The sequence below is a fragment of the Parastagonospora nodorum genome, assembly GCF_000146915.1.
Source record: "Parastagonospora nodorum SN15 chromosome Unknown scaffold_11, whole genome shotgun sequence".
Taxonomy (NCBI): domain Eukaryota; kingdom Fungi; phylum Ascomycota; class Dothideomycetes; order Pleosporales; family Phaeosphaeriaceae; genus Parastagonospora; species Parastagonospora nodorum.
Window position 1 is genome coordinate 186,484 of NW_001884559.1, and position 24,944 is coordinate 211,427.

At 52.9% G+C, this 24,944-nt stretch overlaps 13 protein-coding genes across 13 annotated transcripts; 6 read left to right on the forward strand and 7 right to left on the reverse strand.

Moving 5' to 3' along the window:
* Window positions 1-312: 312 nt before the first annotated feature.
* SNOG_07361 (hypothetical protein) lies at window positions 313-1,250 on the forward strand (the record flags this gene model as incomplete). Its single annotated transcript, XM_001797646.1, has 2 exons — window positions 313-465; window positions 552-1,250. The coding sequence occupies 2 exons, from the start codon at window positions 313-315 to the stop codon at window positions 1,248-1,250; spliced, it is 852 nt and encodes a 283-aa protein (XP_001797698.1).
* A 2,558-nt stretch (window positions 1,251-3,808) lies between these two features.
* On the forward strand, window positions 3,809-4,084 carry SNOG_20081 (hypothetical protein; the record flags this gene model as incomplete). Its single annotated transcript, XM_001797647.1, has 1 exon — window positions 3,809-4,084. One exon carries the CDS (start codon window positions 3,809-3,811, stop codon window positions 4,082-4,084), a length of 276 nt encoding a protein of 91 aa, XP_001797699.1.
* A 1,342-nt stretch (window positions 4,085-5,426) lies between these two features.
* SNOG_07362 (hypothetical protein) lies at window positions 5,427-5,701 on the reverse strand (the record flags this gene model as incomplete). The annotated part of the gene is made up of 2 exons (XM_001797648.1): window positions 5,427-5,567; window positions 5,657-5,701. The coding sequence occupies 2 exons, from the start codon at window positions 5,699-5,701 to the stop codon at window positions 5,427-5,429; spliced, it is 186 nt and encodes a 61-aa protein (XP_001797700.1).
* Window positions 5,702-6,193: 492 nt separating this feature from the next.
* SNOG_07363 (hypothetical protein) lies at window positions 6,194-6,997 on the reverse strand (the record flags this gene model as incomplete). Its single annotated transcript, XM_001797649.1, has 2 exons — window positions 6,194-6,767; window positions 6,831-6,997. The coding sequence occupies 2 exons, from the start codon at window positions 6,995-6,997 to the stop codon at window positions 6,194-6,196; spliced, it is 741 nt and encodes a 246-aa protein (XP_001797701.1).
* A 602-nt stretch (window positions 6,998-7,599) lies between these two features.
* SNOG_07364 (hypothetical protein) lies at window positions 7,600-8,941 on the reverse strand (the record flags this gene model as incomplete). The annotated part of the gene is made up of 3 exons (XM_001797650.1): window positions 8,911-8,941; window positions 8,236-8,884; window positions 7,600-7,990 (listed from the first exon to the last, which is right to left on the reverse strand). The coding sequence occupies exons 2-3, from the start codon at window positions 8,865-8,867 to the stop codon at window positions 7,600-7,602; spliced, it is 1,023 nt and encodes a 340-aa protein (XP_001797702.1). The 5' UTR covers window positions 8,868-8,884; window positions 8,911-8,941.
* Window positions 8,942-9,268: 327 nt separating this feature from the next.
* On the forward strand, window positions 9,269-9,487 carry SNOG_07365 (hypothetical protein; the record flags this gene model as incomplete). The annotated part of the gene is made up of 2 exons (XM_001797651.1): window positions 9,269-9,339; window positions 9,364-9,487. 2 exons carry the CDS (start codon window positions 9,269-9,271, stop codon window positions 9,485-9,487), a joined length of 195 nt encoding a protein of 64 aa, XP_001797703.1.
* Window positions 9,488-9,546: 59 nt separating this feature from the next.
* SNOG_07366 (hypothetical protein) lies at window positions 9,547-9,911 on the reverse strand (the record flags this gene model as incomplete). The annotated part of the gene is made up of 2 exons (XM_001797652.1): window positions 9,547-9,765; window positions 9,873-9,911. 2 exons carry the CDS (start codon window positions 9,909-9,911, stop codon window positions 9,547-9,549), a joined length of 258 nt encoding a protein of 85 aa, XP_001797704.1.
* Window positions 9,912-10,131: 220 nt separating this feature from the next.
* On the forward strand, window positions 10,132-10,607 carry SNOG_07367 (hypothetical protein; the record flags this gene model as incomplete). The annotated part of the gene is made up of 3 exons (XM_001797653.1): window positions 10,132-10,269; window positions 10,369-10,484; window positions 10,553-10,607. 3 exons carry the CDS (start codon window positions 10,132-10,134, stop codon window positions 10,605-10,607), a joined length of 309 nt encoding a protein of 102 aa, XP_001797705.1.
* A 1,187-nt stretch (window positions 10,608-11,794) lies between these two features.
* Window positions 11,795-16,159, reverse strand: SNOG_07369 (hypothetical protein; the record flags this gene model as incomplete). Its single annotated transcript, XM_001797654.1, has 3 exons — window positions 11,795-12,397; window positions 12,626-14,932; window positions 15,197-16,159. The coding sequence occupies 3 exons, from the start codon at window positions 16,157-16,159 to the stop codon at window positions 11,795-11,797; spliced, it is 3,873 nt and encodes a 1,290-aa protein (XP_001797706.1).
* Window positions 16,160-16,671: 512 nt separating this feature from the next.
* SNOG_07370 (hypothetical protein) lies at window positions 16,672-17,733 on the forward strand. The gene is made up of 4 exons (XM_001797655.1): window positions 16,672-16,848; window positions 16,907-17,059; window positions 17,110-17,178; window positions 17,244-17,733. The coding sequence occupies exons 1-4, from the start codon at window positions 16,695-16,697 to the stop codon at window positions 17,570-17,572; spliced, it is 705 nt and encodes a 234-aa protein (XP_001797707.1). The 5' UTR covers window positions 16,672-16,694; the 3' UTR covers window positions 17,573-17,733.
* A 1,125-nt stretch (window positions 17,734-18,858) lies between these two features.
* Window positions 18,859-19,261, forward strand: SNOG_07371 (hypothetical protein; the record flags this gene model as incomplete). The annotated part of the gene is made up of 3 exons (XM_001797656.1): window positions 18,859-18,905; window positions 19,064-19,184; window positions 19,238-19,261. 3 exons carry the CDS (start codon window positions 18,859-18,861, stop codon window positions 19,259-19,261), a joined length of 192 nt encoding a protein of 63 aa, XP_001797708.1.
* A 145-nt stretch (window positions 19,262-19,406) lies between these two features.
* On the reverse strand, window positions 19,407-20,638 carry SNOG_07372 (hypothetical protein; the record flags this gene model as incomplete). Its single annotated transcript, XM_001797657.1, has 3 exons — window positions 19,407-20,081; window positions 20,267-20,368; window positions 20,504-20,638. 3 exons carry the CDS (start codon window positions 20,636-20,638, stop codon window positions 19,407-19,409), a joined length of 912 nt encoding a protein of 303 aa, XP_001797709.1.
* Window positions 20,639-21,400: 762 nt separating this feature from the next.
* Window positions 21,401-21,995, reverse strand: SNOG_07373 (hypothetical protein; the record flags this gene model as incomplete). The annotated part of the gene is made up of 3 exons (XM_001797658.1): window positions 21,401-21,582; window positions 21,663-21,864; window positions 21,915-21,995. 3 exons carry the CDS (start codon window positions 21,993-21,995, stop codon window positions 21,401-21,403), a joined length of 465 nt encoding a protein of 154 aa, XP_001797710.1.
* Between the last annotated feature and the right edge of the window lie 2,949 nt (window positions 21,996-24,944).

The following is a 24,944-nucleotide window of genomic DNA, read 5'->3' on the forward strand; positions in this document are numbered from 1 at the left end:
CCCTTTATGTCCGTTGAACTCCTACTCCCGGCTTGCCTGACCCGTGGGCACAGACGTCGAGCTAGTACATATTTCCTATTTGAGCCTAGGGCCTTGAGTGGGACGAAGGATCGTGAAGGTAGGTGCCTGTTTGTATTACAAACCCACAGATTTCTCAGCAAGTCGAGGTACGCTTCAGGTAATATAGATGCGGCGGTCAAGCTATTTAAGTTTGATGTACCTACATCATTTGTAGAGTATCGCCACTAAAATCTGCGATACGCAACGAGCCATCTAACATCCAAGAAACTACATCAGAAGGAACTATCAAAGATGAAAAGCTCCCTTAACCTCCTCTCCCTACTCCCTCTAGCCTTTGCAGCAAAGCTCGCAACCGTTCATCAATTCCCCAACGGCACCTGGATCGAGAACATCGCGTCCACGCGGAACTCCTCTCTCCTCGTCACCGTCATCGGCCGCGCAGAAGTGCACATCATAAACCTTCTTCCCTCACCCCCGACATCCTCCCTCCTGACAACCTTCCCCTCCCGCAACTCCGTCACCGGAATCACACCAATCTCTCTCCCAACCACTTCGCCATTGCCGTCGGCAACCTAACAGCCTCCAACACCCCCGTCGCCAACACCAGCCAAATCTGGACCATCGATGCCTCGCGCACACCTCCGCAGATTGAGCTCGCACGAGACATTCCTACTGCTTCCATGATCAACGGTATCACGAGTCTGGATTCGCATACACTCCTGATGGCGGATAGCTGGCGCGGCAACATCCTCGCACTCGATCTGCGCACGAACAAATACGCCGTCGCGCTCGAGGACGAGAGTCTGAAGGCGAATTTCTCCCATCCTACGCTGCCCCTAGGCGTCAACGGGATCCGGTACCACGCACCAACTAAGTATCTGTACTACACCAACACGGTGCAAAATTTGCTCGGGCGAGTGGCTATCGATCCGCACACTGCCATGTCTAGGGGCAGATTCGAAGTCATTGCGCAAGGCGAGATGATTGCGCAACCGGATGATTTTGTGGTGCGGAGGGATGGGAGTGTAGTTCTTGCGAGGCCGCTGGCGGATCAGGTGGTGTGTGTGAGGGGAGGTGGGAGGGTGGAGGTGCTGGCGGAGGGAGGGTTGGCGAGTGGGGGTACGTCTGTTGTAAGCGGGGGAAGTGAGGGTGAGTTGTTTGTTGGTGAGAGTGGATTGAAGGGGGGTGTGGTGGCTAGTGGGGGGAGGGTGGTAAGGGTGGAGCTTTAAATGATGGATGGTGAGGGTGCGGTTGGGATGTCTGTGGGAGTGCGAGATAGGATTTGGTGGGAAATTGTGCTGGCTTTGCCAATATGTCTATATAGGAGATAATCTTCGATGCCCATGCTAGCAATACGTGTGCTTTGTCTTGCTGAGTGAGAACTATTGCATACTTTGATAGAGAAGCTTGAAAGATCACACGCATCTAGCGCTTCCCATCTTGAGTTTATCCAAGGACGTTGTTCAGGAGTTTCTAGATGAGAGGAAGTTCAGATAAAGCCTCAACGCAGCAGAACGGCTACAATTGGTGAAGAGCATCTATTAACGATAGTATACTAAGGCAAGTTATGGTACCTAAAACGAGGCTTACACTAATTTTTCCTGTCGAAAAATAGTATATACAGCATTTGTGCTTGTTGCTCACATAGATATATGATCTATTGTTGTAGTGTTTTCTTCAAAGTTCAGTAAGTTGTTAGAAGAGGGGCTTTTCATCTGACCAATCGATCAAGCGCAGCTGATGTACCTGTACGCTTATCACCATCCACGTCATCAGGCAACGAGGCTGAGGAATGTACGCGAGTTCTGCGCATTTGCGTGAAACTTTGATTGTACGATCCCGTCTTCATGTTCTAACGTCGCCAACGTGCGTGAGACACAACGTTCGACATTGATTCTGCATGCAGTCGCAATTACACCGATATTTTAGTAACGTGCTCGATCGGCGTTGATCTGCGCCTACTTCTTAACAACATGAACAACCCGAACTATCACTCTCAGTACGATTACGAAGACATCAAGCGACGTCCCTCAAAGCGCAATGAGGGTTAGCAAAGTCCTTTTCAAAGATGTTGATTATCGCTAACAAGAATTAGCAGTACAAAAGTGGGAGTTCACCGATTCTTATGACGGGCCACAGCTGAGCATATTCCAACCAATTTCCAGACGAGCTGCGCCCTCGCGTTCTACAACATTAGAAGCTTCTCGGATAGGCGCCCCTTTGATCGTGGTTCCTTGCCGGATGTCTCGCCGAACATTGTTGAACAAATTGAATGTCCACCACCGCCGCCTTCGCCATCGAATGTTTCTTCTCCTGCTCTTCCGTTTACTCCCAGCACAGCGGAACCGTACCTTCTCACACAAATCTCGTATGCAGATTTCCCTAACGATGATTACGATTTCCCACTGAGCCCTTCGTTCTTTGATTTTCGAGACACCGTCAACATCGACGCCCAGACGTCTCACGGAGGTGCGGATACAGCTACGCTTCCTATCATGCACAATGACCGGGCGAATACACCACAAATGGTTCACGAAGTTGTGCCTGATGTTGAGGAGAGAAGAACTTCGACCAAATCCTGCACCACTGATGATGCAGAAACCATAGACGGTTCGTCAGACAGTTGCGAGATGACCTGGTCCACGGACGTCGAAGTACAGAAGGAGCACATTCTAGACCATCTAATGGTAGCTGTCTACGAAATGTTCAGCTCACCACCCTCCGATGCGACAGGGTTCACAAGCACAAGTTCGTCGGATGCCTCTAGGCAGACGGGTGAATCATCTACCTCCAAGCCAGGAAAACGTGTACAATCAAGACGCCGGACCTTGACAGATAGAGATAGTGAGCACAGTGAAAACGAAAACAGTCATTCCAAAAAGCGTAGAAATACACAGGACGAACCAGAAACACCACATTTGTTGAAATCTACGCGAAAGCTCGCATGTCCATACTACAAGCGCGATGCGCGCAGGCAGCATCATTCTGGAGCGTGCTGTGGACCGGGATGGGATTCAGTCCATCGGATCAAGTACACGTCGCCTCCTTCTTGCAAATTGTGAACCCCACACTAACAGGACAACAGAGCTCATCTCTATCGTGTGCATGCTGTACCTCTTCACTGTCGACGATGCTACGCCACATTCAAGACTGAGTCTCTCTTGACAGAACATCAACGCTCCACCGAGAGCTGCATAGTGAGAGATGCGATTCCTATGGAAGGATTTGATAAGGATCAAGAAAGAGCTCTAAAAAGCAGAAAATCCATGTTTCGGGCGGAAAGCGAAGAAGCAAAGTGGAAGATTGTGTATCTCATTCTGTTTCCAGACACGGCGCTAGGCGAGTTGCCTTCTCCATGTAAGTGAAACTTATCCAGGAACAGATCAGAGCTGATGTAACCCTAGACTACGATTGGCAAGCCGATACGGATGGCGATCAATCAAGGCGCGAATCCCCAAAGCCCCCTGAATTAGAACAGTTTGACGCTTTTCTGAAACGAGAGCTTCCGAGAACCATACGAAAGACGCTACAAGCGGCTTTGGAGAGTCGAATTGGTCCCATCGAAGAAACGTTGAAGAATGAGCTCGAGGGTATTGTGAGAGACGCCCAAGAAGCATTAACAAGGAGCTACCTAAGCTCCACGCAAAATTCAGGCCCATCATCTGCTAGCGTTCTAAATTCAACGGACGGGACACTCCATCCCAACGACTCTTGCGCGAATGACTTAATGCAAAAGTCGCAGTCTACCACAGATTCACTGTCTCAATATCTCGTACCCCCAGAAGCAATGTCTGCGTGGATCCCAGATGTGCCCCATCCCATCGACGATTCGAGTACGTTGACAGACTCCGCATACCATTCGCTGTCTGGCACTGGACAAGACGACTCGCCTATGGAGGATGCATGGCTTAGGAACTTCCTCGACGAAGACGTCTTTCTTGCAGATCTCGATGTAGAAGAGGCAAACTCTGACCCACCGAGGTCAAAATATCCAGGTTTCCATGATCAATTTAGTGAAGGGAAGAATGGCAAGGGTAAATCAAAGGCATATGGTGATATTTGAGACATGAGTGTCCGGAACTTAGCGGTATGGGTCATTTGAACGCAGCTGATAGCAGTAGAGCGTCTCTTACACAGTTCAGCCACAATGCCCTACTTCATGAAATCTCAACAAGGAGACTCCTCATGGTCCTTTATCTACGGCTGAGACATGAAACCCCTCGAGACCACACTCAATCCTCTTCGCTATATTGACCGCTTGTGAAGCCCTTTTCCCCTGATGAGCTTTTTCAACCAGACTTTGTGCTCCAGCTCGGTTCCGCGCACGTACTTGAAGCACCCATTTGCCGACCTCGTCGCTGATGGTCCAACTGTGGCAAACTTGCTGACATTGGCGACGTCAGTGTCGTCACTGAAGGACGATAAGACGCCAAGATAACCGCAGGATCTTGTTTAGAAATATCCCCGAGATGCAAGTGCGGCTGGAGGAGTACATGATCCTTTGAGCATGAAGTGGTAGTCTGAACGCGGGACTGTGATTCAGGTGAGGCCCATGCTCCGATATGAGCGAGCGCTGAGGAAGACATAATAGAAGACAGAATTTGGATCGCAGCGGATGGATGATTGCGATGGGAAGAGATTTTGACTGTTTGTGTAAGAGCATGTAGGAGGCAACGTATCTAGATATATATTTCGCAGCTAAAGAAAGGATACAATATCTGCACCTTGGGCATATTCATAGGGTTGCTCATGTTGCTGAAATAACGAAGTTTGCGCGCGCTCAAATTACGCGTAGGGGATCGTGTGAGACTTTGTGCACATTTTGGCACATTGCCTCAACAAAAGGATTGAAAAAAATTCTGAACGAAGGAATTTAGTCAGATATGCCAGGTTGGGCGACGGTGAAAGTTTGGATATGCACATATGCGCAGATATCAGTAAAATGCTGCTGCTCGGTTGCGAATCTTGAATTGGCGGTAGGAGATGATAGACAAAGGATTGAACATCATGCATCGTCATTCTGCCCATTATCATTTAATCAAGGATATGGTACTTTCAATATGGCGGCACGTAAGAGGTTGAGGGCAGTCCGATAAGATTGCGATGATGTCAATGATGAGGCTGGTCGTATTGAGAGGATCCTCTTAGGTGCGAGGTTGTGTTTTGTTTTCCGCAGATCACAGGGCTAGAGAGTTGAGTGATGCCCTCTTGAAACGCGGTGAGATGGAAACTGTGACTAGTCCTCGACTATTGAATTCATACGACAATTTAATGTACAATAGATCACTCAGCAGAAGATGAGTACATTTGGCTACTTGACCTTCCCCAAAGAGCTCTGGAAATCTCTCTTGGACGTCCTCCCACTGTCCTTCGCCTTTCCGCACCAGTTCCTGCTTTTCAGGTGACTACCATGCCTCATGCGTCTTCCACGCCTGGCACAAGAAATGCGCATCCGCGACCTGGCGGATGTAGGCGTTGATCTCCTCATTCAGAGCCCGACGCTTGGCCTTACAATGCGCCTTCCATCGCGCATGAGCTACTTCCTGCTGTCGCCAGTTAGCTTTGACGGGCGTATTCTCATTGTTCCAATTATGAAAGTCGTTCCAGCTCCTCCCTCGCCGTGATACGAAAGAACAAGGGGAATTGCGGTCTTCAAGATGAAGACGTTGCTTGCATCCATTGTGGAAAGAATAAACGACCGTGTGCGAAACTGATCACGCACAATGGAGAGTCGAAACTGGCTTGGCTGCCGCTTCCTGATGCCACGCGAGACGAGGGGGTCTCATGGCAGGATCTGGCCTACTGGGTTGTTATATAAGCTGCGAAGAGGTATCATAATACGATGAGTAGATGACGAGTGTAGTCTGATGTGATTGATGTGAACGTGAAGATGAACTAGATATGGGTGTGCAGTGCAAGATCCGTTCATTCAGTACGGCTTCGGATGGAGGAGGGTTCTTCACCGAGAGCGTGGATTTGACATGAACACCAAAAAATCAAATTAGAGTACACTGATCCTCTGGAGCCAGGGATTTCAGGGTACCCAGGAAAGTCGATCGATCACACTTGTTGTACACAGAGATTGGGGAGGATGATGATGATGATCATCTTGATTACTATGACATATAGATCTATCATAGCGTGGCACACGTTGAGTTGTGTGAGTGACGCTTCACTTCACTCGCTCGCCTCGCTCAGCAGTGTCTTCATCACTGCTTTCACCTTCGCCGTCTTCAGGCTTTGCATCATACCCTTCACGACATCCGACCGCCTCACCAGAGCTTGCGGCCTGTTGTGCCCTCAAAATGGGAGGAGGAACCAGTAACAAAGCCTTGAACTTCCGCATGAGCTCGTCCTGTCGTTCTATGCTCCTTTCTCGCTGTTCCGTGAGCGCACGCCGACCGGCCTGGATGCGTTCCTCCTCCTCGTCACTCCGTATGAAATGTGACTTCCTGCGGGCGACAGGAGTTTGCAGTATACTCTTGACCCCTTCAAGCACGCGCTCCTGCTCATCTACGATAGCCTTCATTGTGGCTGCTAAGCCCTTGAAGTCGATGCGGTCACGTTGCGCTTTGAGATTGGCCTCGAAGTCGGGCAGGTAGTCGTATAGCCTTGGCACGCGGCCTGGCTCTGACATGTACTCGCTGGGATCGCGCCTTCTGATGGTCGGAGGAGCATTGACTGCTGGACCTGGCGCTGCCGTGAAGGCGTGGCGCTGTTTGCCGGTTTCATCTGCGAAGCTGTAGCTGTTGCTCCCATTTCGCCTCGGTGGAGCGAAAGCAGGTTGCTATGCAGCTTCGAAGTAATACATCGGGGGAGCGAAAGCAGGTTTCTCTGCAGCTTCTACGCTGTTGCTCTTGCGTAAAGCGAAAGCAGATTTCTCTACAGCTTCTGCACGTGGCGCTGTGGATGCATGCTCATGCAGTTGCTCTAGGAAGCTGTTCTGCGAGCCATGTGGTTGTAGATTGTGCGCCATGAGAGGCGTTGCTCGGAAGGCACGACGGCCGCGCTGCAGGTTTATCACGGTCTTCCATGATGTCTTGAAATGTCAAAAGTGGGAGGAAAGTTGCAAGGTGAACTTGAGCGTTGTTTGTGAGCAAAGTGGCCAAGGCGCGCTAGCGTCGAAGGGTGTACTGGTGAGGAAGGAGCACCCACATGTGACAAGTGAGAGACGCACGTATGATAATTGTCTTCATTACTATTACATCTAATGCTATCATAGTGTTACAAAGGACTCGGCTCTTTTGGGGTATCGTTGGGTTCGGGCATGTAACTTTGCGCAAGCTCGCGGCTTTGGTTCAAGCATCGTGATGGCTCGTGGGCCGCGTCACTTCAATCGTGAGAGTCAGCGTGGTCTCCTCCACAGTCTCCGGCCGTCGGCCTTTGAGGCGATCGTCGTTTAGTTATCATTTCGAGTTGGTCTTGTTGCCTGCACGCAATGGTGTTGTGTATCCTACACAAAGACCGTGTCGAGGCACAACCAGACTTCTTCCTTGGGTCTGGAGTGCTCTGTGCTAGAAAAGCACCATGACGTCGTGCGACAGGAATTCATCCTCCGTCGCCTGACCTGGTGAGCACTCAGCCACCGAGAAGTTTCCGAAACTTGTTGTTGTCCATGATAACGTTCTCGAGGAAATTGGCCGCCTCGGTCAGAACACTGCTCTTACTGAGGCCTCCATTGCGGATCTCTGGAACAAGGTCATGCAAATCGTCGAATCCGCGCTTGATCAAATTCCGTCGCTTCTGCTCGGACAGAATGTGGTTGCTGCGCTTCTGCTCCTCGGTCAAGTTCTCGCGCTGGAGCTTCTGGGCAGCCGCGCGCTTTCTCTTTCCCTCCTCGACCGTAGATGCCTTCCGACCCTTGCCGTTCCGTGCGCTCTTCTGCAGACCATCTTTGCCAGCTTTGCTCTTTCTCCGCTTCTTGGAGGGCTTCGCATCTTCCTCGTCTTCAGAGCTGGGCCTCCTCTGACTGTGTCCTCGTCGAATTGCTCACTATGGGAGGGCCCGAAGATTCTGCAGCTTCCGTTGGTAGCACCGCCCGAGAATAATGCCTCGGCGTGGCGTGGGGGAAAATCCCCCTGAAGGGGGCGCGTGATTTGGCCGGTGGTCTCCAGTCCTTGAGGCCTTGAGAATCCTGTAGGATTGCTAAACGAATCGTCGGTGCCAAAAGTGTATGCTCGCTTGAGATTCGGGCGCTCCATCTCATTTTCGTACATTTGTATGGCATTTGTGCCGACCCACTGCGCGGCGAATTGGGCATCCAACGTACCTTCCTCATTGTGGTTGGGGAGGAGCGCAGAGAGCTGTTCGTTGATCAGTCCGTGAGGGGTGACTCTCAAGGGCTTGCCGTCTCGGTCCACAGTAGATGACGACTCGTTGGCAGCCAGAGGTTGGCTTGTCGTAGGAGTGGCGTGAAAGCTGTGTGACCTGTTGTTGTTCGCGTATGATGCCTGTGAGTTCTGGAACAGGGTCGATGCCGCCTGCAAGTCATCCTGTGTGTTGTGTGTATTTCCGTAGTGGTTCACTGGTGGGGGTGGCTGGGCGTAGGTGTGGTCGTTGAAGAGGGCATTGTGATTGTGCAGATGCGCCTGGTCCGGGATGGTCGCGGAGACGCCGTGGACCGTGGCGGGCTGCATGAAGTTGGTCCAGTCGGTGAATTCATCGAGACTGTGCTTGGTGTCGGTCGAGGTGGCGGGAGGGAAGTGCTGGTCGGCCAGGAAGGGATCGGTGTTGGAGAAGAAGTCGGCGATGGACTGTGTCTCGCCCTCGGTAAGCAGGGAGTGGCTTGCGTCATAGTTGTTGAAGTCGTCGTCGAACAGGCTGCCGGAGAAGGTATCTGGTCGCATTGTCAGCAGCGGGGCTTCTGCAGCACGGTGGAGAAGATCATACAGCCGAATGGCGAGGCGTCCTTGTCGCCCATGCCGGCTCGAATGCGCCCTCTGGCCGCGGCGCCCGAATGTCTTAGGAGAGTCGCCAGCTTGACGGTCTGCGTCGTGGTTGAGAGAGGTCGAGGGCTGACGAGATGCTGCCGTGAGCACGGTCCAGCGCGAATACCCGCAGTACGACTAGGCTTAAGCGTAGATTTCAACAAACGCTGGTGACAAGTGAAATGCTTGTTTGCGGGCCTTTGTTGGGATTTGGTGCGCGCAATGACGTGGAGAGAGGCGCGAATATGGATAGCTACCAGGACTGCCTAGGAGCGCGCGGGGAGAGCAGTGCCTGATATGCAGTCACAACTCCAGCCAACATGGCCAACAAGACTTTCGCCGGCGCAATGCAGGGGCCTAGCGGCGGAGAGACGGATACGCAAGCTTGGTGGTAAAGCTGCGCTGTCGCGTGTAGCAGCAGAGCCTCCCACATGTTCACATGCCAGAGAGTCGACGAGCTCTGCAACCAGCCGACACGTGCCGAGCGCGCGCCGGCTGCACCTTCCCTGCCACAGCTGCTCCGCCAAGCCTCCCCATAGTCTACCCCAGATTGCACCTGGGCTCTCGACTCAACGGTTCACTTCCCAACGACGTTCCCTCATGCCGCACTCTGACCCAGTAGCGAAACCTTGCAGAGATGCTCGCTCTCTGCGCATAACACTGCAATCTTCTCAGCATGACTAGTGCCTCCGACTGTCTGGTAACATCCCGCCTCCTCCTTTACGATGCGCCGTAATGTGTCATAATGGGCAGTTCCTCCGTAGGACTGCTGATCCATCCGATACCTTGGAAGGGCATCCTCGGCATCCTCGAGGCACTTGATTGGTCCGGCCTCGCAACCTCTCGCGACAACCATCACCAGACGGCATACTCCATCATCTTGACCACCTAGCTTACCGCATCGCTCCGAGTGCTCAAGCTTACCGTGGCCATCTTGCTGACGTCGACCTGCTGCAGTGTCATTCTGCCTTCCTTCCCAGGCGCGTCAGCCGCTGGCTCCTGCCCACATTGCAACAACGGTCGAGTCCTTTTAGTGCCGGGAGGCGCTCCTAGTGACCTACATCCAGCCAATCGTTGTACGTCTCAAATTCATACTCGGAGTCTCCGATCCGTCACTTGATGCTGTTAGTTGATCTTCGGTCATTCCTTCTTCACTGATGTGAACATGCGGTACACTTTCACAATGTTCGAGACAAGCGGATACTTTGAGAAATCCAGCAACTTGTCTGTGCAGAATGGTGACTTTGCAAAAGGAACTAGGATGGAATGCGTTGCGGTCGAGCTTGTATACCTTCCAGGGCACTTCAACCAAGTGTGTACTGTAAGCCGTAGGGTGAGCTTCAACTGCCTACGTTGGCTACTATATACTCCTGCCAACAAATTCCTGTCTTCCAATCACTCTCTCCTGCGATGCAACCAGACCTTCACCCTCCAAGCCACTCTCTCCCTCATCAGTCTTCTCCAAGTTGACCTCTTCATCTTCACTTGGATCCGACGCATTAGACGCTTCCTGTTTACGCTGTTGGTTTCGTGCTGGTCAGTGGGCGATTACGAGTCTGAGAGCCACACAGCACACGCTAACTATGACGTGAAACTCCATACAGGCTCATACGTGCAACGACTAACATCCAATTCCCAGCGAAGCGTCGTTGGACTTGAAGTCATAGCCATGCTCCAGAACCCCCAAAGGCCCAAAGGATCCGTTCCACAATACACGCCCCACAGCAATCACTGGGCTCAAGTCAAAATCATCGCGTTTATCTGCATTCTCCCGAGCGTTAACTCTAGACAGCTTCTGCATTTCTCTCCCTCCACTCCTCGTGCTTTCCCATTCTACAATCTCTAACTCTTTCTCCATGTCCTTGGCACATCATGATATTCACTCGTCTGCCATCAAACACATAGGGTTTTCCGTATCATGTTCATTTATCCTGTCCTAGCCTATCTACCACACCTATTTTCTAACTACCTCCCGCGCTCTCGTTCTCCTTACTCTTTCCCTCCCCCTCGTCCCCTCCCTCCTCACTACTATCACTATCATCACTACCCTCCGGCCCCTCCCCCTCCTTATCCGGCGTCCTCTCCGCATTCCAATGCCGCTGCGCCTCCTCCTCACTCGGACTCCTAACAAAGCCCCTCGGCTCCTCATCGCTTGAAGACGCGACATCGTCGACCATCCCCGGGACCTCATCGTCTTTTGTCGCGCTCGAGTTTGCTTGGGTTCCCGCGCACCCTCGTCTGATGCAGGCCAACTCGTAGTTATCTTTTTCTCCACATACGCGACATGTCCACTTTGAGGCTGTGATGGCTTCGTCTCCGCTTGGGCTGTCGGATGAGGTGTAGGGGTTGTCTTGGTCGTCTGCTTCGTTGCCGCTCATTGTGCGGGTGGGGTATCGTGGATTGAGAGATGTGTGGATAGCGGTTTGGTAATTGAATTGTTATTGTTGAGCACATCATCACGATACTGCAGCTCTTTATACACTGCTATATGAGTCTACGATTGTTTGCTCATAGTCGTGTTACTCTGAGAATCTGGTGACTGATATTTGACAAAGTCAGGCATGTGTAAAAGTCATCGACTATTCCAACACGGCGCCTTGCAACTGCCATGCTCAGACACTTTTATTCTACAGGATGAGCACAACGATCGATGCGTTGTCTGAACAATCATACTGAAGAGTCGTGTAGTACTACCTCGTGATGACTTTCGCTGTGTCGGACTCGCAACCCCAGTGCTTGCATCAGCACAAGTCCAACGCCCAACACACGATACACAACACACAAATCTTGACTCATGCCACACCCATTCGAATGTCAAAATCATGTAATAATATTCCTACTCAAACCTACTTCCCCCTCTTCCTCTCCGCCTCCCTAATAATCCTCTCTGCCTCTCCCATCGCATCTCTCCCCACCCTCCACGTCCTCAACACCACCCCCCGCTCGCGCATAATCTCCTCAGCGCGCTGCCACCTCTGCCTCCACAGCACCTCCCTCTTCGTCCCATACTCGCCTCCACCAGCACCGCCCGCACCCATTGTCGACCCCGTGCTCGTGCGATTAATGCCCTGGCGCGCGCTGGACGAGAAGGGCTGGGATGTCTGTGTCGACGCGACTTGCGGGCGCGAGTGGTACGGTACGGACGGCGCGTGTTGCCATGCTGACGACGCTTTGCTGCCGACGTAGGACACCGCGCTGGACGCGTTGTCGCGGCGGCGAGGAGGTGGTGGGGGAGGCGCGCGACGGACGCTGCTGGAATCTGATGCGGGCGCTTCGGAGCCGTCGGAGGAGCGCAGGGCGGGCAGAGCGCTGTATACAGACCACAATTTTTCGCGTGCCATACCAGCGTAAGATTGCTCCGCGTCGGATTGCTCTGTGTTGATGGAGCGCGGTTTGGGCGCGATGGGAGGCTTGGATACAGCAGAGGTTGGAGTGCGTGCTGATGTTTGCTGGGATAGGGGGCTTGGTTGCTTGACTGAGTTTGAGAGTTGGCGGGGTTTCGGTGGACGGGGCGGACGTGGGGTTGATGGTGATGGGTTCGTGGATGAGATTGAGTCGTTTGAAGGAGTTCGTAGTGCTACAGGTTTCCGCGGCGGCGGAGGGGCTGATTTGGTGCTTGTTGTCGAGGCAGTTGACATGCGATGCCCTTGGCTCTCCACTATCGTGTCTGTGTTTACGCGCCGCATCGCGGGCGAATGCTCCAGCTCGTCGTCCGAAGAGAGGTCGATGAGGTTGTGCACTTCTGGCGTTGGACCAGACGTACGCTCAGGAAGCTTTGGACGCAACTCAGGATGGTCCCTATCACTCTGCGCCGATGTAGACTGAGTCCGCTTCTTGTCATATTCGTCCATCTCACGCAGAGATGCAGCTATCGCAGCCTTGAGCTCTGGGTCGTGTTCTTCAGAAGCAGGTCTCGCTTTCGTAGCCGCACTCGCTCTCGCACTTCCTGCGCGACTTGGCGACGACGAAGACGACGCCGATCTGTTTCCAGGCATTGGCCCCATGGACTGATCAAAGAATCCACCGTGGTCAGATGTCGTAACATCGCGTATGAACACCGCTGCAACACGTCCGGGGTTCTCGAGGACAAAGTCCGTGTACACCTCCAAGTCAGCCTCGCCACTATCGCCAATCAGGATGAAGTTACGTTCTGGAAAGTCTCGTGCAATCTTGTCCAGCGTAACCTTCTTCCTCTCCGCGACGGGCTCGAAAATACCCTGAAGCATGCCGCTGTATTGCTTGAGGTGGAAAGAGCCCGGCGGCAGTCCGGCTAGCGCGAAGTATTTCGATATAACGGGGTATAGCTGCCACGGTGAATTGGAGACGTAGTGGAATTTCACGCCTTGCTCAGCCATTGCGGTATACCACTCACGGACGCCGTCGATGGTAAGATCACTCAGCTCCCGGATGAAGGTGTTGCGGAAGATCTCGCGCGCACCATTACTGATGGCAGAGTGCTTGATTGTATCGTCAATGTCAGATATGACACTAATACCCTGCGAGTCCGTGACGATGACCTCTTCAGTTGCTGACAGCTTGTCTGAGGCTAGGATGCGGACGTGCGTAGGTATAAAGTCCAACGCCGCAGACATGCTGAAGTGCCCTGCGGCGTTGGTGTATATAGTCCTCTGCTTCGAGATCTGCTCGTTGTAGAAGAAGACACTAATCGGCGTGTTAGCCATGGGGACGGCAAGGAAGTGTCGGAGTCGCGCCATCAGACGTGCGTTGGCCTCTGCAAGCTCTGACGCATTCATGTCGGCTGGCTGGTTCCATGATGCTCGCTTCTGCAGTGGTGTAATGTGCTCGTCGTCTTTGAGAGAGCCGCGTGAAGTAGCATGTGAGAGCTGTCCAGCCTTGAAGCTCTCCACGGTGCGTACACTCTCACGGCTGTTTGTGCGGTACAACGAAGTGTCGTCATCATTGCCTCGGGATGGTTTCTCGCTGTAGCCGCCCTTGGCCGCGACCGCTGCCTCTTTCTCGCCCTTGCGGAGAATCTGCTCGGCTTCGCGTGCGGCCATCTGCTCGTCGCGCTGTGCTTGACGCTCCCGGTGTCCTTCCATCATGGTATGGCCGGGGCTTGTGTCGCGGCTGCTCGTGGCCGACGTCTGTTCATTGGCACCAGCGGGCGGTGCCTGGATACCCACCAGCTGCCGTGCGAGACCGATGAAGAGTCTCTGCTTCCTTGACATCTGGCCCTTGAAGGGCGAGTATATCCAGCCGCGCACGTCGACGTCAACCACAGCCTTGTCGTCCTCGTAGTCCTCCCACTGCTTCTTCCAGAACTCGGCGTCTCCGGCGCCTACCGAGTCTCTTGCATCGCGGCCTGTGCCCTCAACTTCCTGTATAGTCCCGGGCTGGGCCTCGGGCTTGCGTCTGATATGTTTCCTGGCGTAGCTCGGGAAGAGTATCATCTCCTCCTCGCCACTGCGCACGACGGCACCGTCCGGAAATCCTCCCGGCGTGTCATCCTCGAACTTGTAGTTCTCCTCATTCCCTCTCCAGCTCGGCGCATATTGCTGTGTGTATGTCTGTCTAAGTTCATTCGCAGCCTTCAGATATCCCGCCAGCTTCCGTCTGCGGCCCCCACTCTCGCGTTGCTCATAGTTGTCCTGGTACGACATGGCTCCTTTGCTAGATTTTCCGACTCCAGAACCCTTTGCTATCTCGCGTCGGCGCAGTCTTGCTTCATTTTCGAGGTAATTGCTGCCTATAAGCTTGCGGGTACGGCTGCGCAGGCGTTGGAGGATGGTCGTCTTCTTCTTGAGCTTCTGCGCCTGGCGGTAGACGATGTATTTGTATATGCGGGCCTGCGCGTGGCGCTTTAGCGAAGGGAATGTCTCGTGGCGGAATCGGGAGAGGCGGTCGCGGGCGCGTGCTCGAGTCTGCGGGAAGGGGAAGAGGTAGCGGAGGAGAGAAGAGGCGCCGTGACCAGAGGGTTTGCGACGGAAGGATGGTTTGGGCATGCAGCCGATCGCTGTCTCAGCCTTGACGTGCGGATGATTCAAGGCATGCGATAATTAGGGAGGAATACGTGCGCATCGCTGAAGCTTGAATCTAGCCTTCGCCCACGTACGTCACTCGCATAATCGGCACGCTAGCAGACCCCTGCCACATGTAGATCACGGATCAGGCACGAACGGCTCGTTCGACAACCAAGACTCTTTACGGTTGTCATATTGTCCAGCTATGTGATTTGTACCTACTGTATACTACATCTGCTACCTCGTTGACAGAGCATCCGTAAGGACTTTTTGCACATCCAGTCCACTACCCCTCAATGCCATGAGTATCTCCTCAAAGACTCTCCTTCCAAGATCCTTCATCTCATCTCCCTTGAGACACGGCGGGATCGGTTGGATCTTGTCGTGTCGCCAGAACCTGTTGTGTACCATCTCTCCCTGTGCCGTGCCCGAGAGGATCATGTCCGCTCCCTGTGCCGGCGTTCTCATGAAGAGCAACGTGAAGATAAATATTATGATGAAAAGACCAGGGAAGAAGTGGTCGCGACCAAGGTTGGTATTGACCCAGCCAGGGCAAACAGAGGTGATGATGACATCTTCCGAGGAAATGTTGTCCGCCAAGAAGGTCGCGACATACATCTGAAAGGCCTTGGAGAATTTGTACTGGTGGCCCTCTTTAAATTGTTCTTGCTGGTTGTAACGACCCAGCACATTGGACTCCCTCCGGATCTCAGGCGGAACAACGGCGTTTTGGTGGAGGCCAGAGTTGACGAACTCGAGGATGGGTGTCCTCCCAGTAATGCGTTTCGAGTCCCTCAATTTCGGGAGGAGGAGCATCGCGAGGAGAGCCGTTGACAAAGTATTGACCTGAAGATCCTCTTCCCACCCGTAGTCCGACTTGTAGAACTTGGTTCTCCATACGCCAGCATTCAGCACTGCGATGTCGAGATGGTCCAGTGTGTTTGCTCGCCTCGCAAACGCCACAACACTTTCGTAGGACATCATGTCTAGCTGCCATACTTCGAGCTGACCTGGCTGCTGTAGTCGAGCCTCCAGTCTTGCCTTGGTTGCTTCGCCCTTCTTCTCATTGCGAGCCGTGATAATGACCTTTGCGCCCAATTGTGCAAACTTGAGCGCTGCTTCCTCGCCGATCCCTGAAGTGCCACCTGTAATGATGATATTCCTTCCAGAATAATCAGCATTGACAGGCTTCGGCGGCGTGATCCATTTGTTCGCAAAGACTTCGTACATGGCAAGCACGTTGTAACGAAGCGGCAGAAGTTGTGTTTTGAACACGAAGAAATTGATACGAGCAAGGTGAAGAAAGCGAGGCGTGAAACGTTCACTCTTATAGCAGATTGCTCGCGGATGATGAGGTGAGGTCAGATAGTCAATAAACTCAATATTTCACCGAGGCGCGCGGTGCTTGTACACTTCCGATTCGCTGAGCCATTGAGATGAAATCAACGGACGAAGCAGTCACTTGGTGACGTCTCAGCATGTTCATTTTGGCTTACATATAATCGTAGACTTCTTCGTCAGTACGACTTCTCGGTAGATGGTGGTATAGAAGCAGCGGGAGGCGCAACAGCAAGCATGCCTTCTCACTGCGAGATTTAGCGGCTTGGCATTGGAAACAGTGACGATTTCGAGCAGCTGCAGGTACCTCGAGGTAAAGGCACAACGACACGTGCAACCGCCATGATACCGATTTCTCTACACACCCTCCAGAATCGCTAAACCTACTAGCCCACCACTCAATCCTTCCTCAGACATCGCCCAAGCCATGTCCTACAACCAGCGCCAACCCCACGGTGGCCCCGCAGGAGCTCCCCCGAACGCCGCACCCGACTTCAACGCCATGTTGCAGCGCTCGCTACAAGAACCGGGACAGTCAGAACTCGCCGTCGAAGCTCCCGGGCGGCCATCGTCCTCAATTGGTACGGTCACGTAGAAGCCAGCGGTACACAAGGGCGCACAACTGACGCGACAATGCAGGATATGGAGGTGTATACAGTGCCACTCCACCACCACAACAGGGACCAAACGTCCTCGGCGGCGCACGAGGGCCCGGCCCACAGCAAATCCTCCCCGTCGACCTCCCCCCGCAAGCCTTCCTGACCTCTGCCATGCTGCTGGATATGGTAGACAGTACGCCCTCACGTGTCGCACAACCAAGACCTAGGTTAACACATGCGCAGAAAAGGTCGACGTCTTACTCCGCGACGAGAAGGAATACATCGGCATACTCCGCTCCTATGACCAATTCGGTGCGTCAGCACATTCCCAACCCAATATCTCTCTCTGTAGTGACCCGACTAACCGCCACTCCCAGCCAACCTCGTCCTCACAGAATGCCACGAGCGCATAGCCGCCCGGAATCCCGACGCGGAACCTTCGTCCGCCCCCTCCGTGCCCCGCTGGCTGATCCACGACGTCAAACTCCCCGGCGTCATGACAATACGAGGCGAGAACGTGACCATATGCGCGACCGTTGACTTAGACCGCGAAGACGCACCGCGCGGCGCTAGGTTCGCGGATGTAGATGAAGTAAGGGCACTGGCTGCGGCGCAGAAAGCTGAAAAGCGCGACGTCGACACGAGGAAAGCAAAGGCGTTGAAGGCGGCGGGTATTGAGCCGGGGTTTGGCATGCAGACGGCGTGAGTGGGGGTTGGTGTATGAGTAGCAAGCATAGCACAGTCATGAATGAGGAAAGAAAAGCGCAGTGCGCATAGATGAGGATATGAAGGGGGGATGGGCTTGGATAGCATATGGCGAGGTCATGATATCAATGATACCAGGACGCTAAATGTCCAATTTTGACGACTCGACCTCCTCTGGTGTCTCCCCTGCTGCATTGATAGTATCACGGTGATTCACCCTGTCGTTTAAATGCGCGAGACTCCTTTGACTGGCGGTCCACATTTCAATTTACTACCAGCATATCATGCCTACCTGGACTTCAAGGGGCATATCCCTCTGTACTCAAACGCTGCACACCTGCACATACTTGGACGAGCACAAGGGATATAAATTTGAGCAGAACTAGGTCATATATTGGAAGAGTCGATGAGCCTCGTCTTCATAAATGCGGATGGTATTCTTTCTACCCAGCAATGTAACTCATCCATGCCATCATGGTGCCTAAAGCTGCCTCATGTACCAGGCTCGAGTGCAGTGGGAGTCAGAGTATCCCGGTATGATCAGGCCCATATCTCTTGATCATGGTGACAAGTATTGTGTTGGTGGCTATGTAGATTATGCCATGGTTGTACGTCTGCGATGTGTTTGCAATGGGTGTGGTTGTGTGTGTGCTTGCGTGCTTGCGTGCTTGCGTGCTTGCGTGTGGGTGTGTGTTTCACGGACGGCATGGCTAGATTGAGAGGATGTCTGGTCGACCTGATTAGAGTGCGATGTACTGAAGCAGCATACAATGGGAACGAATGCCACGGTGTGCGTTGAGACAAGGACTGCCGCGTTAGGAGGATAGCCGTTGCGTTGAGACGACAACCACTGCGTCCAGACTTGTGAAAGCCTCGCCTAAGGTATGTCAGGTGCCAGTGAACCTTCCTGCAGATGTGTTAGCCTCCGCCCAAGCTCTCAAAAACCAAGGTATTCTCCGTATAGGGCTGTGCACATGCGCAGAGCCGGAGATGGCGGAAGATTGGCGCAGGACACGCTGTGTGGAGACTGCCAGCACAACGTGTCTACCAAAAGGTTGTCCTCGCTCTAGCTTCATGGCGCCAGGCCACTTTCATCTGTGAATGTGTATGCTATGCGGATATCGGTCCGTTTTGTATAGAATCCACTATCTCGCGCGCCTTCACTACTCCGGAAGTTGCTCTCCCGTGAAAGTTGTGCAGTGTATGTGTAGGCGTCGTCGTCAACGGGGAGTGACTTGCGAGAGCGTTCGCCCTGCGAAGGGTGTTCGGGTCGTGATCGACGACACGATGGCGGGAGGGGTCGCTTTCGTTTCGATCGGGGTGCGAGTGGGGAGGTAGGCGCCTGTGATGATGAGTGTTCACAAGGTGGTAGCATGACCGGCCTACTATCGGAACCTGTCTTCCGGCCGCATGGGCATGAGCTGTCTCTGTGGAAACTGATACTACAGATGGATGGCAGTCTGTGAGATGCGTTGGCAGTGCAGGACCACAGCCTGAGAGGGCCTCTGGGAGGCTCAGAGGGAGGCCGTGGCCCTGGTCTCGACCATCTAGTAGAGGCTTCGATGCTGATCAGCATGATCGTTCTGCTTGCGGGGTGGAAGCAGAAGAAGTGGGTACGTGTACATATTGCTCATGCAGCAGTCAGCGCGGATGCTGCTCCGCATAGGAACGGCCACTAGGGTCCGTCTAGGCGCCGTGAAGGGTCGCTGGGGTCATGATTAGTCGTTAGGACTAGCACCAGTCTGACAGTAGTATATAACGGGTACTTGTCAGCTGTATACGATCGTGTTGCTAATGTATACTTTTCCTCAAGGACATTGTTGCTCATCCGGCTGTTACAGGAAGCCATCCTGCTCACAATTTGCAGATTTTTGCTCGTAGCCGCAGCTTTGCGCAGTGCAGTGCTTGCCATCTCGCCGGCCAACGCACACATGCATTTGTTGAGAAGCACGCAGCGGGAGTGAGGCGATGAAGCCATCGAAGACAACATGAGAGAATTCTCTGCCTCTGTAGCCGTCGTGGCCAGCCCTTGGTTTCGAACCAAAAGCATCTGCTCGAACATGGCAGCAGATGAGGTCTGGTTCGGCTCCGTCTTCCGTTGAAGACTTGAGTGGTCTTGAGTGGTCGATCTGTCCCCTTGAATCGATGCTGTGCGATGGTGGTACGATGCGAAGGTGGTGTTCTACGCGTTTGGGGCGATTCATCTCCCTTGCTTTGTTATACCGACCCCGGATAACGTAAGAGGCGCGCTTGAGCGCGTCAGATAACCGGTGCAAGATGAAAGATACTTGCAATTGATGGAAGCACTCTGAATGACTTTGGCGGCGACCATCGAATTGTCCTTGCTGTTGCCGTTGATGCATCACTTGTAGCGAAGCCTCACCTCCGAGCATCCGAACCTGATGGAAATCACCCACGGACGCGACGAAGAAGACGGGGAGAGGCGTATACGACACTGGAAGGATCTGTGTCGTCAAGAGAAGAAACGTGGTTGCGGGTGCTGCCGCCGACTACTGGGATTAGGGCTGTACCAAACTTGGGACACTTGGAAGGCAGTCACGACCAGGCCTCACTCACGTCACCCCGCCAGACTAGTCCCTCGCGCCATCTCCAACTCCATCATTTCTGTCATCAGTTCGTCTCAGCAGCTTCGTGCTTCCCTTATGATGATCAAGTGGTCGTAGCAGGCCGTGACTTGATGCCACTCCAGGAGTAGAATCACGCTACGCGTCCTCAAATCGCCCCTCGCCACGAGAAAATCGGGCAGCGCTGCATCTGACTCGTTCCACATGCAAGTCTATGGGCTTGTCATACTGTTGGAATAGTGCATCTAGAGTGCAATGGCGAGTATGCCACCAGCGAGTCTGTCCATGAGCTACAAGTGTCTCATTGCCCCTCCGACTGGGATTGACGCGTCTATGGAGGAGAGAACGTTGTCCACAAAGCCAACTGATCTTCGCTCTTGGTTAGTCTCAAAGCTGTCTCCGTACGACCAGCTTGCTCGTCCTCGGAACTCCTTCGCATACACGCCGCGCACCTTCCTACCGTCGACGCCCTCGTACCCCATGATCAACGGTGCATGCCCCGCCAGGATGAGGAGAATGATGAGTGGGTAGGAACGTTGCTTGTCCAGACATATCAGACACATCTACGAAGAGAGTCCGGCCTACAGAGATCACACCACAAAAGTGACGAAGAGGTGGAACATTCTAGGAAGGTGCAACGAACCTGTACCATTGGTACCGACATCATGTCTCATGAGCTTTAGGAAAGGAGTTCACTGAAGACACATACTCTTGAAACTAATAAGTAGAAGGGGTGCAATATTGGAGAAACATGTCGTGCCAAGCGCATACGGCGCGCCCACTGCCATTTCTTTGGCACGAAGAAAACTAGAAACACTGAGGACCGAAAGACATTCTAGAAAGAAGACAAGCCGTCTCAGAGGTGACCTGACAAGGAAAGAGCTCGGTGGAGAGTATGGAGATTTCCTCGGCTACGTACCAGGATGCTTCGCACCACGTCAGTCCGGCCCTGCTGTGTAACAGATCCTTGCTCTTCCAGACTCCCGACTGTGGGTATATTTCTCCATCGAATCGACATTTCTAGCCGTTGTCTCCTGTTGGAAAGGTTCGAAACCACGACCTGGTTGGCATCCGAATAGCATTGGTCTCGTCCGATATGCTCGTCTTATGGGTTGGTCTCAGCCTACAACCCGACCATTTCTCGCCCTTCTGGGTATCAATTCGAATGCCAGCTCCATTGCAAACGTCCCATGCAGCATGTGGACGTGTCACACAAATAACAAAATTCCTCCAGTGTTGATGTATTAGACGTCCCGAATGGGGTCGTACGGGCGCGTCTCGCTCGGTGAGTGCTCCGAAGGCTGTGGGCTTAATGACTGCTGCGAAGCGTTGTCCGACTGAGTCTGGACCTGCATTTGCGATCCCGAACTCGCAACGGTTATCCCTCTCAGCATGTCACCTTCGGCTAAACGTTCGTCACAATTAGCTGATAGTCCATTTCAGGCTTGCAGCCCTTTCGGATTGTCTGGGTTGCCAATGTATATAGACTGGTGCGCCCGCACTTACAAAACTTCCGCTGGATGTCTCTCAGCAGCTGCGACACCCGCCACTTGAGTATAATCATTTCGACCGGTCGTATGCCTTCGGCTTGTAGTCGCGCATTGATGCGCTCCAACATTTTTTCTTTCTCATTCGCGGGGATCAGTATCCATCTTGACCAGTCCTTGTGCGCTTCCGACAGCTGCTTCGCTTCGTCCTTGGTTATGAACTTGTCCTGTTAGTCGACCGCAATCCCTGGGCTCGGAGCGACAAACGTACATAGAAGCGGTCCCATTGCTCCTTAGTGTGGCCTGCAGCTGCCCGGGCTTCATGGACGGTCGCATTTATCCGAATACTCATCTTTGGTGGGCGGCTCGAAAACAACAACAATCTGGCAAAGCCCTTCCAGGCTCTGGGACCACGGAAAGCAAGAGGAGCAAGAGAATTTAGGGTACAGCGGTCTACCCCCCGCGCTCGCCTAGCCTTGGCAGGAGTTTGTTTTTGGATAGAGGCTGAGGAACGAACTGACGCTGTTCGCAGGGCTCGGACCAAATGGAGTCGGAATCGGCGGTGGCTGAAATGCTTGTGCGTCATGCTCGAACGATTGCCATTGGCGCGGAAAACATCATGTCACGACGGTCAATTTCCTTGTCTATTGCTTTTCTACGTTTCTTATGCGAGACGTTGCTTCTCACGTTGTATCGCCTCGAGGCTAAACCCGCAGATGGCAAGAGAGTCAGCTCTCCTGGTCAGGTTCATGCTGTGCTCCCACCATCCACCGCCGCACATGCACATCCTTTTCGGTCGTGGTCGGCTTCCAACCATCAAACACAAATTATCGAAGGGGCGATCGAGCCTCCTTTCCCAATCATGGACAATGAGCTATCGATACCATGCGTAGCACAGGCACTAAAGGGGCCATCCCGTCCGAGGAACAACAAACCACCGTTTTCCACGCGACCTCGGAGGCTTGGACCGCGCCCTCAAACCAGCACTAAAAGTCTGCAAATAGCCACATTTACCCTGGCAAAGAGTGACATAAGCTCTCTAGCAGGCAAGTCCCTGTCCAGCCGAGCGACAGAACCTCAGACTCTTCGGCCACTATTTGGACGATCAGCCGTCTGACAAACGAGCAGCCAGTCCCGGCCCGAACCATCAACGTGCTGCACGTGCCAGGATTGTCCCCGGAGGCCCGGTCGGCGGCTGGCCCACATCTACAACACCTTTCTTTCCTTCATACTTTCATGAAAATCTCATTGCTGTGGCTGCCGGATCACGCAAGGCAGCGTCAATCATCTCATTCCTGTACTGCCCTTGCTTTGTTTGTGCTACGTCCTGCATTAATTAGCGGCCGAGCTGCATGCGACGCCACCGATCGCAGTTGGCCAGACGTCACTCATCTCACGTTGGTGCTTACAATCCTCTACAATACTTCATCTCAACACACCGCTATTCATATGCGGCGTCATGAGCAAGGTAAGTTAGACCGGCAACACCCCACGCAATAGAGACTTCATAATTGCCACCTGTACTCCGTGTTTTGGCACGCCACACCACCGATCACATAGTTTGCACGTCGTTACACAACGTCAGCTCCTCGGTAATAAGCAAGATCTGGTTGCACAATATGGTAAACGCGCGACTTTTGTTCAGCGCCACCCCGCATCAAATCTTGCATGACCAGGGGCGTGGCTATATGCATGCTGCCTTCTTTCGAGACAAGTATGCTTCTCTTGTGCTTCTGGAAGCAGTTATCAGTCGTGCATCGATGCGGCTGTGCTTGACACCCCAGCATTCCAATGTAGGCGTTATATCACTATGATCGGTCACATGTGGCTTTGAGTTCCGCACGCACGCCGTGGTGAGTGTAGTCGCGGTAGCTCTGATTCTAAATCGTATACTACGTGAAATGTCAACGCATTAACTACAGGGGCGATTTACCAACAAACTATGTACTACAACTGCTACTGCACACAGCATATGACGGAGCAAGCGTGGTGGCTGCGATGTTTATCCTCGATGGTAGTGGCCTGCAAGGCGAGAGAATAGTTCAGTTACACCAAACGATATGGGTACTTTTCCAGAAGGAAGGCCGAAAAGCACTCATGACTTGTCCTATTTACAGCACCCAATACGTGGTCGAGACCGGCACATTGAGCAAATTCGATACACCAGTTCACAATTCGCCCATTAGTTCGATACGGGTTCCTAATTTGGATGCGGCAACTCCGGTGAAGCAATACCGTTGTACAACGGCCGCGCATTGGTGCATGTGGAGCACCTCAGGCACGGAAGAAGCACCATATAGTGACATCCTTGGACTCGTGTTTCCGGTCGTCCCAGTTTTTTCAGGTAGAAGACTATCGGAAATATCATGGCCCTTAAATTGCAGTCGCAATAGTCTAATCTACGCCTTCTAGCGCGACACGCTCAACGGTTGTTTGACTACATGCAGAGGCCGGCGAAAATCTGGTATCGTGCTCTGATACAGTCGAGTCCGAACAGCACGTCAATATGCGTTCAGAGAATATGTGTTTGCATCAATATCGGTGTTTTCACTGTTTCCGGAGCTGTTACATAGGCCGAGCGGATACCTTAAACCATCGTGGGGTTGAGGAAATGTTGCTGAGCTGCCCCTGCGCCTTGTCACCGCATGTGACAGGACTTTTACCAGGCAATTCTCACACACCTCGCATGGAAAGCCCGCATGCCATGGCTAGCTACTTCAAGAGAGCACAATCAACGCAGACGTCTCTTTGAAGGTTGAACATTGCAGTCTGGCCCAGCTGATCCAGTTGGAAAATTCACGTGCGTCTGCGACATTGTCCAGAAGAATAAAGTATGCAGACACGCTGCATCTGATTTCAGTGCATTGCACATGACTTTCTGGACCTCTACAATGCGCTTCCTTGTCCATCAAGAGATAGGAGTGCGCGCATGATCGACATGTGAGCAAGGTGAGTTGCATTGCATGACGAAATGTGGAAGCACAGCATGATGAGAGCAAACCTTCATGACGCTTAGATGGAAGCACGTGCACGCTTTGCTCAAAGAAACACCATTAGAGACAAATTCGTTATGAGGACAGGGTATATCGTAGTATTGGTACGAAACCATCTGATATACGTGCATCGATCATGGGTCCAGACACGATTGTCTTTCATCCTGGCAAGAACAACACCGTGCGGCAGGGCTTAGCGGCCGACATTTGCAGAGGCCTTTGCATGCTGCAAAGGTTTTCAATTTGAGGAGGCTAAGCGCGTCAGACGATGCGTGCGTATGCTATGACAGAGGTGGAACCTGTCGACC